Source organism: Cucurbita pepo, chromosome 6 (assembly GCF_057944985.1).
Source record: "Cucurbita pepo subsp. pepo isolate OVF chromosome 6, ASM5794498v1, whole genome shotgun sequence".
In the NCBI taxonomy this organism is placed as follows: Eukaryota; Viridiplantae; Streptophyta; class Magnoliopsida; order Cucurbitales; family Cucurbitaceae; genus Cucurbita; species Cucurbita pepo.
The window spans coordinates 4,750,581-4,768,609 of record NC_141803.1 but is presented as its reverse complement, the minus strand read 5'-3'; the positions used below and the strand labels follow the sequence as shown (position 1 = coordinate 4,768,609).

The 18,029-nt window shown below is 35.8% G+C and overlaps 2 protein-coding genes across 2 annotated transcripts; one reads left to right on the top strand and one right to left on the bottom strand.

The window, feature by feature from the left end:
- Window positions 1-1,405: 1,405 nt before the first annotated feature.
- Window positions 1,406-4,717, bottom strand: GPT1 (glucose 6-phosphate/phosphate translocator 1). The gene is made up of 5 exons (XM_023680205.2): window positions 3,739-4,717; window positions 3,245-3,470; window positions 2,567-2,789; window positions 1,987-2,200; window positions 1,406-1,709 (listed from the first exon to the last, which is right to left on the bottom strand). The coding sequence occupies exons 1-5, from the start codon at window positions 4,252-4,254 to the stop codon at window positions 1,698-1,700; spliced, it is 1,191 nt and encodes a 396-aa protein (XP_023535973.2). The 5' UTR covers window positions 4,255-4,717; the 3' UTR covers window positions 1,406-1,697.
- A 2,766-nt stretch (window positions 4,718-7,483) lies between these two features.
- On the top strand, window positions 7,484-18,029 carry LOC111797498 (uncharacterized). The gene is made up of 16 exons (XM_023680509.2): window positions 7,484-7,666; window positions 7,796-7,936; window positions 9,674-9,765; window positions 11,123-11,219; window positions 12,280-12,323; window positions 12,526-12,614; window positions 12,731-12,822; window positions 12,911-13,057; window positions 14,327-14,474; window positions 14,572-14,648; window positions 14,793-14,864; window positions 15,663-15,710; window positions 15,796-15,923; window positions 16,010-16,169; window positions 16,368-16,578; window positions 17,100-18,029. The coding sequence occupies exons 1-16, from the start codon at window positions 7,550-7,552 to the stop codon at window positions 17,147-17,149; spliced, it is 1,713 nt and encodes a 570-aa protein (XP_023536277.2). The 5' UTR covers window positions 7,484-7,549; the 3' UTR covers window positions 17,150-18,029.

Sequence of the window (18,029 nt, the reverse complement as noted above, 5' to 3'; positions counted from 1 at the left end):
GAAACTAGAAAAATACTCCTTATCTTAGTGGTAATATTATCTGTTGTTTTCGTAAACGTTTCGAAAGTGCTTTGAGTAGAAATTCAAGAAGTGATTGGAATTGAAATGATAATTGAGATCCAAATCACTCCACTCATTTCATGTCTCAATTTCATCGAAATTTTGGATGAATTTCTACTCCAAGAGTTCGTTTTTGAAATCTTTCTCTAAGGGATGCAAGTATAAGATTTAGAAATTTCAAGGCTAAATGAATCTTTACTTTAAACTATCGTTCCTCGTAGAATCCATCGTGTAGAGTACCAATCAATTTAGCTGATAGACTTTGTTTGTTTAGTTTGGTTTCTTTGTATCTAATTGGTTTCTTTCAAATGGAGTGACATCTCACGGTCGAACTCTTTGATTAATGTGTGGGGGAGATTTGAACCATCTAATATTTTAGTCAAGTCTATCTTTATTTTTTTCCTCCATATTCTACTTTATACCATATGTAACGAATTTAGAGACGGAATGAAGTTACGTACTTTTTTAGTCCAACACTTGAATGAGTGTCGGATTGAACTATCAAATTTTAGAATGACAATTGCGTTTAATCCATTAAATTATATTCTTACCGACTATTTAATTTTATTTTAATACACATTTTATTATAAGATTTTAATATTTTCATAAACTTATTAATAAAAAAAATGAAAAAAATAATTACGTTATACACTTCATAAGATAGGAATAAATTTAGTATATATATAAAAATCGTTTATCTACATTTCATACATCATTTAAATATAATTATCCTCATTTCATTTTTTTTTAATCTTTGCTTAAGTATCAAAACTTTAAATAAAAAAATGTGAAATTCTTCAATTCTAAACATTTTCAAACATAAATAAAAAAAACACGGACAGATTTCGCAAAAGAAGTATCAATGAGTGACAATGCACCACTAACTTTTTCAACCGTGCTTATTAAATGCTTAAAATTTTGTCTGTAAATAGTTGTAATACAATATTTTCACTTTTCATAAATATTTCTAAACTATCCCTAAAATAAAAATCCGCTAAAATATTGGACAGAAATTATCGAGCACCATTCTGAGTCACCTAAACACTATCGATTTCTATCCGTTCAAATAACGTTCAAAAGAAAAGAGATGTTTTCAACTTACAACAAAAAGTCATACCTAACATCAACACACCATTATGAGCCACCTTCACACTATCGATTTCTATCCGTTCAAGTAACGATCAAAAGAATAAAGATATTTTGAAACCGTGAACGAACATCGAGTGGACAAGTTGGAGGGAATATTCCAAAGATGCTTGTCAACACACACCAACAACCACCAAATAAAACTTTAAAGCAAAAAAACAGAGAGGCCCACAATATAATTTATGATTCAGAAATCAAATAGGCAAAAGACAAGGAGTTCTCTTGTCATTATTCTTGTATTCAAATCATTCATTCCCTCTATGCATCCCTCAAATACAAACATTATTTATACCTACAACAACGCAACACCTCGCTCGCTCGTGCTTCGTAACATCAAACGTTTCGTGTCTAAAATACTTAAAAAACGACCTCTTAGGCTTCTTTCCTCGCCTTCTTCGTCGGTCCTTTCCCTTTTTCGCCTCGAATGTAATATGAGACGTGCCACCCTCTCTTCGATAAGCCTAAGTTCGTGTTTCGTTTCTTTCCTCTCCTCATTGCTTTGCCTGCAAAAGGAAAAAGATTTCAATCCCGAGTTGGCGCTCGAGAAATCGTGCGACAAATAACGAGACCGAGTATCTTGTGACTAGAGTGGCATGTCACAGAGTTGTTTTTTGTTGGGGGCTTTGTCATGGGAGTAATGTGAACACATAAACCTTATCTTATCCTAACGCAATACGTATGGACCAGTAGATTATTTTCAGCAAGACCCATAAGAAGTATATGATGAAATGATAGATTTACCAAAGAAACTCGGAGCAAAGGCGAAGAACGATGAATCACCTGCGAGTATATGAAGGTTCCGAGAACTGCAATGGCTGCTCCGAGAGCGTTGACTGGCTGCACGGGTGTGCGGAAGATGATGATGGAAGAAACTATGACGGATATACGTTTCATGGTGTTTCCAACGCTAAACGTCAAGGGAGATATCTCGTCCAAGGACATATAAGACACTTGGTTATAGAGATGGTAGAATATACTTTGCGCTGCAACCCACCTATATCGTGCAAACAATCAAAACAATGTCGTGTAGTACAAGAAAAACGAGCATTATGTCTAAGTTCACCGCTAGCAGACATTGTTCTCTTCGAGCTTTCCCTTTCGGGCTTCCTCTCAGTTTTTAAAACACGTCTGCTAGGGAGAGGTTTCCACACCCTTATAAGGAGTGCTTCGTTCTCCTCTCCAACCGATGCGGGATCCCACAACGGGAGTCGAGACATTTTCTATTTCAGTATAAATCAGCATGGTTTTCGTTTAGTGAAGTACAGCGTTCAGATATGGAGAAAATATGAATAACTTAGATCAATCACTAGTAGCTAGCTTCCCGAACGATGCGAACGAACGAATAAGTAAATCTAATTACCAAACGAAATGAGGTCCGATTTGAGAGATTGCTGTTTTCCATCCCTCTGCCCACAGTTGCGGTCCCTCCACGGCAAACGCAAATGGCGTCAAGAGTAACAAAGACAAAATCGATAAACACGCATAGTAGTTCATCCCGCTAACGGATTTTCCCTTCATGCCCTTCTTCGAAAATATGTTACGGAATACAAATGCCAAGTTTGATATCATGGCACCCATGAAACCTGAAGAGATAAAACCAAGGAAAGCAATTATATCGGATGTAACGGCCCAGATCCACCGCTAGCAAATATTGTCCTCTTTGGGTTTTCCCTCTCGGACTTCCCCTCAAGGTTTTTAAAACGCGTATGCTAGAGAGAGGTTTCCACACCCTTATAAAGAATGTTTCGATCTCCTCCCCAACCGATGTGGGATCTCATCTTAGACGACAACGTTATTCCAACACAAGTCAATGTCAGCAAAACATAAAAAGAACAAACGAGTATTAACATATTGCAGCAATGTATCAACTTCAAGTTCGAGATAAAGCAGACTAAAGACAAGGAACGTAAACTACTCGTAAATTAGTGAGCGGTTAACTCGATACAAAATAAACCTGAAAAGAACAACAACATTCGACATCATAGCTCCTAAAATAGCACATAACAACTACGCTTAACGAGAGGTCGAATTTAGTTACCCGTCATGTTAAAGTTGAGCTCAGTCACAGCAGCAAGAGCACACCCACCGATGATCGGTAGCAGCGACAAGTAGACAGGAAGCGGGAACGTCTCACCCAACAAGAACCTCGAAACCAATACGCTAAAAGCAGGTTCACCACTCTTGATGATGTGAGTGAATGAAACCGCAACCTTAGACATACTCACAGTTGCAGCAACATGTCCAATTGTATGGGCAACAGCAACCTTAAAACAAACAACAATATCAACATCAACAGATACAAACATTAAAGTTCTCTGGTAATTCAGACAAACAAGAACAACTCAGACAAGCATGAATCTATCCTTAATATACACGAATGAACATAGAATTAGATTTGTTTTTCCTTTGTAATTGCTTAATTTGGCAAGCTTTCCCTATCTTCAATGGCTGAAAAGTCAATCCGTTTCACAAATCACAACGTAACAAATAAACTTTTGTCTTCTTTATCAAACAAACAAATCTGATACTTACAGGTAGCAGAGACTTCCAAAATTCGATATCAGTTTTGGGCGCCTCGGCAATTCTTGTCATCCATGATATCAACATGATCAAAGATCCGGCGGCAAGCGACAGAGTCGAGGTCAGCCAAGGATATGGGTAAGCGTTCAACACTTTCTTGTTATAGATATTGAAAACTACGTTCAAAGCCCACCAAAGAGCGAAGTATGATCCGATTTTCAACTTCTTCGCCGCCTCGGAACGGGCTTGATTCTGCGACAAATCGATGCTCGATTCAATCGGTTGCGATCGATCAGCCTCGTAAGCTTCGCATTTGATCGGATTAGGTTTACGAACCCGAAGTGATCCGAAATTCTGAAGCGAAGAAACATGAACAGCCTTATGAACAGAAACAGCGGATTTTGGAGGTTTTTGCATCGGAAGAGGAGGAAGAAACAAGGATCGTTTAGAAGGAACAGAGATTTTGCTCCGAATAACACCATCGGAGCAATGGATAGCCCTAGATGATTGTTTCACAGCACAGATCATGGTGGAAATTCAAATGGGTATCACGAAATTCGAACGAAAAACGCAAGAAATCAAAGATATCAAAGATTAATCTCCTGGATTCGTGCAATAATATCAAGAACACGAAGAACAAACGTTTCACAAAACTCAAAAAGCCACGAAACAAGATGATCTTTCACGACTCTAAAGGGACAAATAAGCTACGAATTATGAAACCAACAAACACCCACCAAAAAAGTGATCAAAATTTAGCGACCCAGAAACAGGAATCATGAACAAACTAATTTTCAAAGTGGGTTCTATAAAGAGGGTCAAATCAAATGAGACGGCGACAATGTTAAGGCTTTGGGAACTGTGTGGAAAGGTATATTATTTACAAAACCCACCAAGAAATTTCTTGTTTAGGAGCGATGGGGTCAGTGGGGGAGCTGAAAAATAGGTCACTATGAGAGGAATTCGAAGAACTGGTGGTTCAGTTTCTCTATTGTATTGGAATGTTGCCATGATCAATGAGGGCTTGCCATTTGCCCTTGCTGGTCTGCCATGGTTGAATGATGTAATAATATCTCCTAGGTCAACAAATATTTTCAATACATTTAATTTCTATGGGTCGGACTCGTGCCTACAAATGATGTCTTAACTGTTCTAATGCTCGGGATACATTTCATCTTGATCAGTGTAGTGAACTACACTAATTGGTTGGAACTACCTGTTTACAACCTCAAGGAGTGATGTCTTAATTGTTCTAATGCTTGGAATACATGTAACAATCTAAGTTTACCACTAGTCTGTTTTAGTCTGTTACGTATTGTCGTTGGCCTCATAGTTTTGAGAGGTGTGCCAGTGAGGATACTAGCTCCCAAAGGGTGGATGGGGAGATTTCATGTCAGGTGGAGAGGGAAATGAAGCATTCTTTACAAGGGTGTGGAAATCTCTCCCTAGTAGACTCGTTTAAAATCGTGAGGTTGATGGCAATACGTAACGGACCAGATCGGACAATATCTGTTAGTGGGTAGGCTTGGACTGTTACGGTACATTTTTTCTTGATCAATGTAGTGAAACTATATTAGTCAGTTAAAACCAGCTATTTACGACCTTAATGAGTGATGTCTTAACTGTTCTGATGCTTTGAATACATGTAATAGCTCAAGTTCACCGCTAATAGGTGACCGAGTTGTAGAGGTTCAGGAAATGGAATTAATTGTGAAACCGAGTTGGAGAGGTGAAGGAAATGGAATTGTGAAACCGAGTTTACGAGGTGAACGAAATGGAATTAATTGTTCAACCGTGTGCTTTAGCTCGTTACATATCGTTGTTAGTCTCATGGTTTCAAGTGGTGTGTCAGTGAGAACGCTGGCCCCTAAATGGGGTTGGATTGTGAGATCCCACGTTAGTTGGAGAGGGAAATGAAGCATTTCTTATAAGGGTGTGAAAATCTCTCCCTAGTAGACGCGTTTAAAATTGTAAGGTTGATGACAATACGTAACGGACCAAATCGAACAATATTTGTTAACGGTAGACTTGGACCGTTACGTTACATTTTTTCTTGAGCAATGTAGTGAAAAGCTATATTAGTTAGTTGAAACCAGCTATTTACTACCTTAATGAGTGATGTCTTAACTGTTCTGATGCTCGGGATACATGTAACAGCTCAAGTTCACCGCTAATAGGTATTGTGTGCTTTAGCTTGTTACATATCACTGTTAGTCTCATGATTTCAAGTGGTGTTCCAGTGAGAACGCTGGCTCCTAAATGGGGTTGGATTGTGAGATCTCGTGTTAGTTGGAGAGGGGGAATGAAGCATTCCTTATAAGGGTGTGAAAATCTCTCCCTAGTAGACGCGTTTAAAATCGTGAAATTGATGGCAATACGTAACGGACCAAATCGGACAATATCTGTTAGCGGTAGACTTGGACTGTTACGGTACATTTTTTCTTAATCAATGTAGTGAAAAACTATACTAGTTAGTTGAAACCAACTATTTACGACCTTAGGTTACATTTCTTCTGATCTGTTAGCGGTAGACTCGGAATGCATTTTTTCTTAAATAGATATGAGCTTTTAAACTACGTAGTTACATAACTACTTTAATTTAAGTTTTTGTCGGCTCATAATTAATTATGTAAATTATTTATTAAAACAAACATTTTAAAAATTCATAAAACCAAAAAATAATAAATTTGAATTTAATTTTATTATGGTTTCTCGATATTCCAAAAATTTTATTTTTCTATTTTTGCCTTAAATAAATAAATATCGTGATTTGTAATAAATGTATTAACTTTATGATATGGACGTGTATTTAAATCACATAAGTTATGATTGTGAGCGGTAGGTGTACGAGGCATCTAAATCATAATTTAATAAATAAATATTAAATACTAACAAAATAATTATTACATTATTCCGTAAATTATAATTAATTTTTTTTTAAAAAGAATATTTATAAATTAATATAGTTAAAAAAAAAAATTCTTTAATTTTGTATTATTGTGATTATATAAATATTGCTAAGATTAATCGTTTATTTTAAATAAAAATAGGTAATTTTAAAATAACTAAAAAGTAGGAAATATTAATAATTATCTAATAAAAATATAATTTATATTCAATTTACTTTAACAAAAATAAAATTACTAAATTAACATAATTTATTTTTGAAATTTTTTTTGAATATAATTCTTATTTAATTTTTTAAGGTAAATTATAATTTTGGTCAATAAATTTTTTAAGAAAAAAAAAAAAAAACTCACTTATTTTAATAGAAATCAAATTTAGCATAAAGTTAAATTTAAATAATAAAAAATTTACTAATGGATAATTTTCATTAAAAAAAAATTCAATTTGGCGTAAGAAATTATTTAATAAAAACATTATCCAATTCTTAAAAAAAAAAAAAATTATCCTTAAATTTTTAAAATTTTAAATACTCTTGAACTGAAAAATAAAAATTTAAAACTCTTTTAAAAATATTCAAAAATAAATTTTAAAAGTGTTTAAAAGTGTTTAAAAAATTTTTATTTTTTTTAAAAAACTTAAAATATACTTTTAAAGGTTTTTTTAAAATTAAAATTCAAGAAGATTTTAAAAATAAATATTAACGGTTTCCGTCTAAAATTAATAATAAATATATATTTTTATATTTTTTTAAAGTTTATTTGTATTTTTAAGATAAAAGTATAATTTGGTTTTTATTTTATTTTATTTTTTTTTATAATTATTGAAAACATCAATTTTCAGAAAATATTACCTATGTACCCCCGAACCCAAGCAGCATCCTCGTTCCTCACTTCTATTTTCTCCAAGATTTTGATCCATGAAAATGGTGGATCGAGACCAGGATTGGGATTTTCATCTCAGAACCTTATCCAACAGTGCCAGAGACTCGAATTCCGGCAACGATCCCGCTTCCGATCCTAATATACTTCAATCAGTGAGTTTTGTTCTTGATTTCTGTTCGGTTCCTCAGAAAATTATGGGGGATACTGTTCGGGTCTCTGTAATATGCTAAATTTTATTTCGAGTTATTCCTCACTCGTTTGTGCTGAATTCATTTCTTCAGGTTAAAAGGTTATATGAATTGTGCAAAGCTGAGAATTCTGAGGATTTGGTGGCTCGGGTTTATCCTCAGTTTAACAAGATTTTTCAGCGTTCAGTGTCGTCTTTGTCTCAATCTGGAACTTCTAATGGCCTCCTCTTACTGGTGTGCTTTCTTATCTATTGAATTTACTTTCATAAATCTTTAAACTGGAGGATGATTTGATTTTTTTTTTTTTTTTTTTTTTTTTTTTTTTTTGCTTGGGATTCTTTTTGATGGTGTTGGGGAATTTCTTCCATCCACTAAAACTGTAGACAAGGAATGCTTCGTGGGCATATGACTATTTTTTCAATTGGCTTCGCCTTCACTATTTTAGTATTGTTTAGTGAAATTAAGATCAATTCAGAAGTTGGATAGAAATCTTTATCTTGGATTTTATGCTTTCAAATGTGAGGTTGCATAATCCGCAGGCCCCAAGATGGCTTTATATATCTTGTAGTTAATTGGTGGTTGATGTATGTGTGAACAGTGTTCTGATAGTCTGAAGACCACATTTTCAGTTGGAGCTTTTCTACCTCACAAGAAGTGAAATTTCAGCCTTTAATGTTCTTTGTTCCATACATCCTTGTGTTAGGAATCAAGATTCTTCACAATGGTATGATATTGTCCACTTTGAGCATAAGCTCTCATGGCTTTGCTCTGGGCTTCTCCAAATAGCCTCGTACAAATGGAGATGTATTTCTTATAAACCCATGATCATTTCCTAAATTAGCCAATGTGGACTCCCAACCAACCATCCTCAACAATCCTCCCCTCGGACAAAATACACTATAGAGTCTCCCCTGAGGCCTATAAAGCCTTAGAATAGCCTCCTCTTAATTGAGGCTCGATTCCTTCTCTGGAGTCCTCGAACAAAGTACACCATTTGTTTGACACTTGTGTCACTTTTGACTACACCTTTGAGGCTCACAACCTTTTTGTTCAACATTTGAGGATTCTATTGACATGGCTAAGTTAAGGGCATGACTCTGGTACCATGTTAGGAATCACGACTCTCCACAATGGTATTATATTGTCCACTTTGAGCATAAGCTCTCATGTTAGGGCTTCCCCAAAAGGCTGTATTCTTTACTTATAAACCCATAATTATTCCTTAAATTTTCCAATGTCGGACTCCCTCCCAACAATCCTCAACACTCACCACATTAAATTCGAGGGCAAGTTATTTTGTAAGAAGGAAACTGATGGAGTAGGTTTATGGATGATAATTTCTTTATTATTGTTATTATCATTATTTTATTTGACATGTGAATATTTTTTTGAACAAGAAACAAGTTCTCATTGATATAATGAAAATGGAAAATGTTCAAGGATACAACCTCCCAAAGAATAATATGTTTATATATTAATATTATATGATATATAGTATTGGTTATTCTTTTAGTAATTGGTTTACTTAATGGGTTAACTTCCTCAATAAATGGAGGAACAATCGATTATATTGTCTCTCAGATGATGCTAGGTTGCATGAAAAGTGACCAAAAAAGATGACCCCATTTACTTGTCCAATTGTGTTCTTTATGATTTCTTTGACGTTTGGTTTTCTGTCTCCCCTTTCTTTCTTTGTACAATCTAGAGCATCAGGTGAATTTGAAGAGTTCTGAGTTCAGTTTTATTTTATTGTTAATTTACTGGAGGATACCTCTCCTGGGTCTTTTTTTATTGTACGTTCTTTTTAGTGGATATATGCTATTACAGTATAGGGTTATAGGGTATCATCCTCTACATCGATTTCTCGATTTTTTTAGATTATTACTGCTGAGTATCTTTTATGCCGTGTCTTCCAAGAATCAGATGCTAAGTTGTCGTCGTAAGTTCTCTTTTTTTGCACTTGTTTATCAGGCCATTCTTCAGTTTTTCATTGATTTTGGTGAAATGGTCTTGCATGATGCTGATCCCAGTCTGAAGACATTTTTCCGTTCATGTCTGAGCCGGTAAGCATAGGCTTTGTATTATTATGTCTTTAACTACTTGGTTTTATTTATGTTCATCAAAATACTGGTTATCAAAATCTATCTCTGGTAAATTAATATTGCTTATAAAAAATTCCCTTTCGGATTTTCAATTAATAATTTAAAGCATTTGACTTATTTGCGACAGTTAACTTACGTGGTGTAAGAAGAGAATAAACGCAAAAATTGTTATATATTCATTTTGTAGGGAATCTGTACTGCAGAATCATATAGAAGTTGTTTCTTCAAATTGCTTTAATACATGAATATCTTGCTTGGCTCTCAATCATTGGGGGATAAATATCTTTTCAGTTTCTAAGTTCTTAGAAAAGGGTTATATTTGGACTCCGCATTTCAAGAATTTTGTTTAGTGATCCTGGATATCATTGAGAAGTTTGGTGGAAAAGCTTCCTCAATATACTATCTGAGGTCCTTGAAACCAATAAGGAGAAACAAGAAGTCAATCTTACCAGTGCTATGTTCTTCAAGGAAACTGTTTCCCCTAGTTTCTTCTGGGCTGCTCAAAAGATTTTTAATCTCAGTTCTCAAGTCTGAAATAACTTCAGTAAGAGGCTCAAGGACCTAAAAGTAGCAAGTTCACCTTTCTGATAAAATCACGTTTGCTAAAGTGAGGGCCCTATCCTTGGAGATGTAGAAGTCCCCCAAAACTCGCTGCGCCTTTGAACAGTTAGCACATGAATAACTTACCCCAATAAAGGAACTGGCTAGGAGCCTTGGACAAGCATAAACACAAGCATACAGACAATTAACTACCAAACTAACTAAATCAGTAATTGGGATCCTGCTTTTTATTGATCTTTCTGATCACTTTTTGTGGTCACTTGTAAGTGCATCTCTGTATAGTTTAATCTATTCTTGTGGCTTGCTTTGTGTTGAATCCTCTTGTTCTTAAACTGATTCAGATTTTATCTTCTGGACTCTTTGAACTTCTTTATCTCTTGATGAATGCTTTTTTTCTTCATGCAAAGGAGAGAAAAAAAATCAAGTTCCAAAATGAAAAGGTAGTGCCATTGCACAACTATCTTTTCACTGTGTTGTAGCATTTTGGTGGAAAAACCCTCCATTCTCAATTTTACAATGTTTTGATATGCTGACCATCAAAGTGACCATCATACACCCTTTGCTCCTACTCTAATATGATCACGTTGAGTTTGAAGATTCGATTGTTACAGAAGCAGTTCTAGAATTTCTGAATGCAAATCAGAAGAAATTTATACTTGTAGTACTTTTTTGGTGGAAAACCCCTCAATTTCAATTTTACAATATATTGATATGCTGACCATGATGCTTCCTTGATCTTATTCTAATATGGTTTCAGTGAGTTTGCAGATCCAATTGTTGCAGAAGCAGTTTTAGAATTTCTGAATGTAAATCGGAACAAATTTCTTACTTCTTTTCCTACAATGCTGCCACAGGTATTAACTTTTTACTTGCTTCTAATTTTTCTAATCAGTAACGCCCAGTTTTATGGAAGAAAAAAATTCAGTCTGTTTTTGGAGAGCTGAAATGCATTTGACTTTTCAAACATACAGGGGAAACAAAGTTTCACTCATATCTTTGTTACCTTTCCTCGACTTGTTTTACTATTTCTAAATAACGCTACATATAAATTCAATGTAAATGAGACATGTCTATATAACATGCTGGATAAGTGGCACTTTCCTTCGAGCATTTTATTGATACAGATCTTAAGTTCTTGCATATTTTAATTTTATTTTGTATGATAATAATTGTTTTACTTAGTCTTAATGATAAATCCTTATAAATTAATTGTCGAATGATTTGCCTTTAAGTTAGGAGATATTTGTGTAATCCCATAAAATAAGGAAAGCAGTTGATATTGGATATATTTAGATTTAGTTACCTAGCATATAGGAATTATTATTTAGATTCAGTTACCTATATCTAAGAATTATTATTTAGATTTACTCTTACTAGTATCAAAGGATTTTTTAAGATGTAAGACATGTAATTCTCTGAAAAATAATAAGAAAAACAGTAGTCTAATTTAGACTTACACAACACTATCTATTTCTTGTAATCAAATTTATAAAATGTTTGATGAGAAAACCTCGATTTTTAGATTAATATGCATTTACACCTATATTTATTTGCTATAATTTATTGTAGCATTTTCACAAAATTTGTTATTAATGTTAGTTTAGATATTTGCGAAGAGTATGGTAGGTAAGATTATCGGCAAAAATAAAATGTTTCTACACTTCCTACCCATTTATATGCAGCATACCTATAGATAAGACCTTATTTTACATATGAACTGAATGCATTGGGAAGACATTTTGTTCTCCTCTTTGATGGCTACCAAATCGACAAATATTGCACCTTTCAAGTTTATAGCCTCTATTGTCAACATGTGCTCACCACAGCAGGGGCTCCTTTGACCCTTCATTGAGTAGAATTCAATGTTAGACTAGGAGAAAGATGTGGATCTAATTCAGATTGATATATTTGCAGTTCTTTCCATTGCTGCTAAAGCTGATTGCGTGGAATGGAGAAAAGTGAGTTGTTACACACAATTGTTCTTGTTTGAGTTCTATTTTCTCAAATTTTTTATATATATATATATTTTTACTGGATGAACAAATTCTGGATATACAAGCCTCGTTCTGGGTCAGAATATTTGGAGATTTTTTCTTGGTAATTGTTTAACTGGATGTTATTTGTGGACGACAGCTAATTGGTGCACTTGTTTGCTTGCAGGTTGGAGAAACTATTTCTGCAGATCTTTCCAGCATTGATTTCTCCTGGGTCTTTCCTTCCACTGTTTCCATCTCTCATGGATTTCCCTGGTGAGTTTATGTTGCTGGGTCTTTCCTTCCTCTGTTTCTTTTTGTTTCCATGCATTACATTATGTAACTGTGTTATTTGATTCTAAATTTCAACTTTTGTTGGTAATTGATTACAGTTTTGGTAGTTGCCTTGGAAAGGGTAGAGCGTTCCTCTGGGTCACTAGTTGGAAATAGCATAGCTTCAATCCAGAAGAGTAAAGCTCCCGAGGTTATATCAGAATTCAGAATCCCAATTCCAAAAAGCTCATGGATAAAAGTTCAATTCATAATATGTTATAATCCTCGTGTTATAACAGATGCTACTTGCACTTATGGATGAGGCTTACACTGGTTCAACCATCGGGGATGAAGGAGGAGGCTCTGAATCTGAGGATAGCAACACAATAGATGTTGCTGATCCTCTCTTCCTTGAACTTTTGAAGGATGAAAACGATGGTCTTTCGGTGGGGGTTATTTCTCTATGTCTATATTCTGCATTTTAGTAGCTGGTTAATTGGTAATATCATAGCACTGCACTAATCGTGTGAGATCCCACATCAAATGGAGAGGGGAACGAAGCATTCCTTATAAAGGTGTGAAAACCTCTCCCTAGTTGATGCATTTTAAAAACCTTGAGGGGGAGGCCTGAAAGGGAAAGCCTAAAAAGGACAATATCTGCCAGCAGTGGGCTTGGGATGTTACAAATAGTATTAGAGTTAGACACTAGGCGGTGTGCCAGCAAAGACCGCTAGGCCCCCAAGAGGGGTGGATTGTGATTCCACATTGGCTGGAGTGGGGAACAAAGCATTCCTTATAAGGGTGTGAAAAACCTCTCCCTAACAGACACATTTTAAAAAGGGAAGCTCGAAATAGAAAGCCCAAAGAGGACAATACTGCTAACGGTGAGCTTAGGCTATTACAAATGAAGTCTATACTATGGGAATACAGAAATTTAAAATAAGCTCAACAAATATGAATCTACTAAACTATCTACTATGTTGATTTTTCATTTTGTATTCCTGTGGAAGGAATCTGCATATGGATATGTTCTGCGAACTGTCGTGTTCGTAGCCCATAATTGCTCGTTTTATTTATTCCTTGACCAACGTTCTCAAGGAACGATGCATCATGGCACTCTTCTATATTGGCCCGCATATGGCCGGATGGGCGTCTCTTGAGGGACGCCACTTTGCTTGTCATGGCGTGAGGGTCACAACCTACTCTCTTCATAGTATGGTTGTGACATTCTCCCCACTTAACTTAGTCATCGTCCTCGATGACTTACTCGGGTCACAATCATATTGCAGATTGTGACATTCTCCCCCACTTAATTTAGTCATCGTCCTCGATGACTTTCTCGAGGCACATTCGCCCCACTGATTGTGAAATTAATATTCCTCATTCTACTAATTGAATAAGGAAACAAGGACAGGGGTATCCTAATTAGACTCTCAGCCAACTCTAAAGTGTGTTTTGAGAGATGTAAAACGAATAAAGCCAGAGACAAAATTTAAAGATTAAGACGGCAAGATCAAATAATTAATGCTGATAAGGAATTTGGACCCTCAATGGGTATTCCTTGAAGTGAGATCATTATCTATGGAGGTTATAGGCTTTTAGATAATTACTTCGGCTTCTAAACTGCAGGAAGGCTCGGGAAACCGTAGACCTACGTAATCTTTATTCTGTGGCTGGATGCCAGAAGATTCTGAGTTTACTTATTATTCTTTCAGGAACGACATTGGAATTCACCTGGGATGACTGCAGCAATTAACACTGCATTAAGTTCTGCTCAATCTGATAGGCTGAAACAAATTCTGAACATGACACCTCGGATTCTTGATGTCTATTTTTTCGTGGCACTGCGAGAGGTTAACAATTGTACGATTCTTTTTTAGATTTCCTTTGAATCTTAGAATTTCTTGCTTATTTTGGTTAGAAGTATTTTAGATATTTACATTTTACCTTTCTTTCTCAGCATTAATCTGTGCGTTGATTCCACTGCTTATGTCAAGAAACTCAATATTGTTTCCCGACAAAGATTTCTCCTATAAGGTGTGCATCGTATTTCCTTCCCTTAAATCTATATGGTACTATTATGTTCAGATATTTCTTTTGTTGCCTAGAACATGGGTTAATATTTGCAGATCATATTCGAGTGTTGGTTAAGAATTTGAATTTTTAGTTCTATATTTATAGGTTCGTAAGAGGCTCCTAGAATTTATGCTTGCTGCATTTCAGCGTTCACCCGCCTTCATTGCACTTCTCAAGGTATACTGTACTGATAATATATTTGCTTTATGTTTTCACTAATCTATGACAATGTAACTTCTTATAAGCTTTTCTCCTTTTTCTTTCTTTGTCATTTTCAAGATAATTTGTGAACCATATGGTAATAGCCTTATCCCACCGCTAGCAAATATTGTCCTTTTTGGGTTTTCCCTTTCGGATTTTTAAAACGTGTCTGTTAGGGAGAGGTTTCCACACCCTTATAAGAAATGTTTCGTTCTCCTCTCCAACCGATGTGGGTTCTCCTCTCCAACCGATGTGGGATTGGATCTCACAATCCACCCAACTAGGGGGCTCTGATACCATTTATAACAGCTCAAGCCCTAACAAATATTGTCCTCTTTAGACTTCCCCTCAAGATTTTTAAAACGCCTCTGCTAGGGAGAGGTTTCTACACCCTTATAAAGAATGTTCCATTTTCCTCTCCACTGCCCACACATATTAAATAGTTCTGGTGATCATTGCTTACTATTTCTATTATTAGACATTGTTTTACTATTTATTACGAATATTTCTATTATTAGACATTGTTTTACTATTTATTACGAATATTTATCGCCACCCTCAATGAGTGTGTTGCTTGTATACCGGGTATTATTGAGGCTAAATGGTACGCGATCCACCCTCATCGAAAGAAAGTATGCATAATACTGATTTTATGTTCATGCATGCTGAGACTTTATCATCGAATATCCTTTCTTTTCGTTATATCAATTTATTTTAATAAAATATTTCGTTTTTCGTTTTTTTTTTTTTTTTTTTTTTTTTTTTTTTTTGCAGAAGCCTATAATAGACCGGCTTGGTGAAGCTTATGAGAACCCTGCAAAGGTTGTTGCTTACGTCTTGTATCCAATAAACCAGATACAACAACTGTTTCTGTTGGTTGAATTACTTCCTCGTTTCTTCTTTCTAGACAGAACTAGCATTGCAGTTGTGTTGGGCCATTGGAGAACATGGCGGGGGTGGCAGATCTCACAGTGATGCAGCTCGTGAACTTTTTGAGAGTTTAGAGTTGCTGTTGTATGAAAATCTTTTATCTAGGTATGCTTTATTGAAACTACCTTTACATTCTTGTTTCAAAACGTTCGACTTTTAATCTGCTGCATATATTTTGTTTGCTTCAAAAGTCGTTTAGGTTTGAGACAGGACTCGGGTGATAATGGCAGTGGTGAAAGCTTTAGAAAGTCGTCACAATCAAGGCTTCTTTGTTTTGTCATTACTGCAATTGCAAAACTCGCAACGTATCACCGTGAATTACTTCCGAGAGCGCGGGTCTCATTGGGAAAGGTCTATTTCTCAGAACTTAGCATGATCTATTAAAACATGAGCTTAAAGGAGCTCAAAGTCTTGTAATTGTGTCAGTACAAAACAAAAGTTATTTTCTTTCATCTCTTCTTTCCTTTCTCTTTACCATATGCTCCTAGATGCAGGGCAGGGGATTTGCAGGAAAGTTATTGACACTGCTGAACTAAATTTCATGAACAGGTAGCCCGATCTCGAACCTCAGATTCAAGGGTCTGGACTCGAGCTCACGATTATCTCGGACTATTGAGTGACCCTGGAATTTCTCTGTCCATTTTGGGGCCTTCGAAACCTGCCAGTGAAGATGCACATAACCCAGGCACTGTTGACTGGAGTCGAGGCGGAACGAAGATGGTTGCACACATTCCGTTTTACATTCTCTGCAAACAAGAAGGTCTTGGATCATCTATAGCCTCCTTTCATCATCTCTCTCTAATCTACGTTACGGGTTATGGGTATAATAACTCAAGCCCACCGCTAGCAGATATTATCTTCTTTAGGCTTTTCCTTTCGAGCTTCCCCAAGGTTTTTAAAGCGCGTCTGCTAGGGAGAGGTTTCCACACCCTTATAAAGAATGTTTCATTCTCCTCCCCAACCGATTATGGGATCTCACAATTCACTCCCCTCCAGGGCCCAGCGTCCTCGCTGGCACTCGTTTCCTTCTCCAACAAGTCACCTTCTTCTTATCCTTGTGTTTTCTTATGCAACGAATTTGATACATTGAAACCTCTGAGCTCCAGAATATACAATAAGATGAAAAATAAGGACAAAAGTACGAAAAAGAACAAGAAGAAGAGTAACCATCACTACGTTGATGAGTTGCATATTATGTTTACAGCATGGCTGCTTGAAGTTATATTCCATTAGTATCAGTATCATGTAGACTAAGCCATACATATTATCTCTCTTTTGCAGGTCCTCCTTTCCATGATTTCTCATTTTCAGATATTCTTCCAAGGAGATGATGAACCTAGAGATTGCACAGGGCAATAATTTGTCAAATATGATCAGGCTTTTGGCTAAACCTGTAATCGAGCTTTGCTCGTCTCAATATCGCCCCATCTACCAAACAATTCATCGCCGAGTAGGTCACCTTGAGGTACTGTGCTATGTAGTATTAATCAAATTTGATGCTTTCACATGAGAGGAATTGGTCTGAGTTTCTCCCCTTTGAACTTCATTCTCCCCACTGATCTTGGCTTGTGGCCTTCACCATACAACTTGTTATCATACCAATGGCAGTTATTACTACCTCCTTGTTCAAAATTGTGTTCTGAAAACCTGTTTGATTGAGGCAACAGTTTGAGCCATAATCCTATGCATGGAACCCATTGAATCAAAAGGGATTCTTTCAGTTATTGAATGATGAATGATGAGTGATGTTGAGGGCAGCTGTTATAGAATGCTTCCATCCATCAGCTATGTCTTCCTCCCCATTCATTCTTGTTCTATTTGGAAGGACTGGTCGGAGCCCGAACCACCGAGGTAACATGGAGTTGTCCGGGATCAACTTTGGGTTTGTGGGTCATGACCCGAATGCCTGAGCTCCACAAGGGGAATTTGCATCCGTGGATTTTCTTTAGAACCATTCATATTACTCGAGAAAGATTTCTATTTAACCCACGCAATCTACACTGAATAGGGTGACAGATCTTCGTTTACATGGAATGGGGAGGGAGAGGTGAGAGTTTTCTCCCAATTGGCTATACGAGGACAATGAAAATGATTATATTATGTGTCTCTACTCCTAAATTCTTGAAGATGGTTCGAATTTTGATTTTTAGAAATTATGTTTATTGAACATTATATTTATATTTTTGCTTATGATGTTTTATAACATTTTCA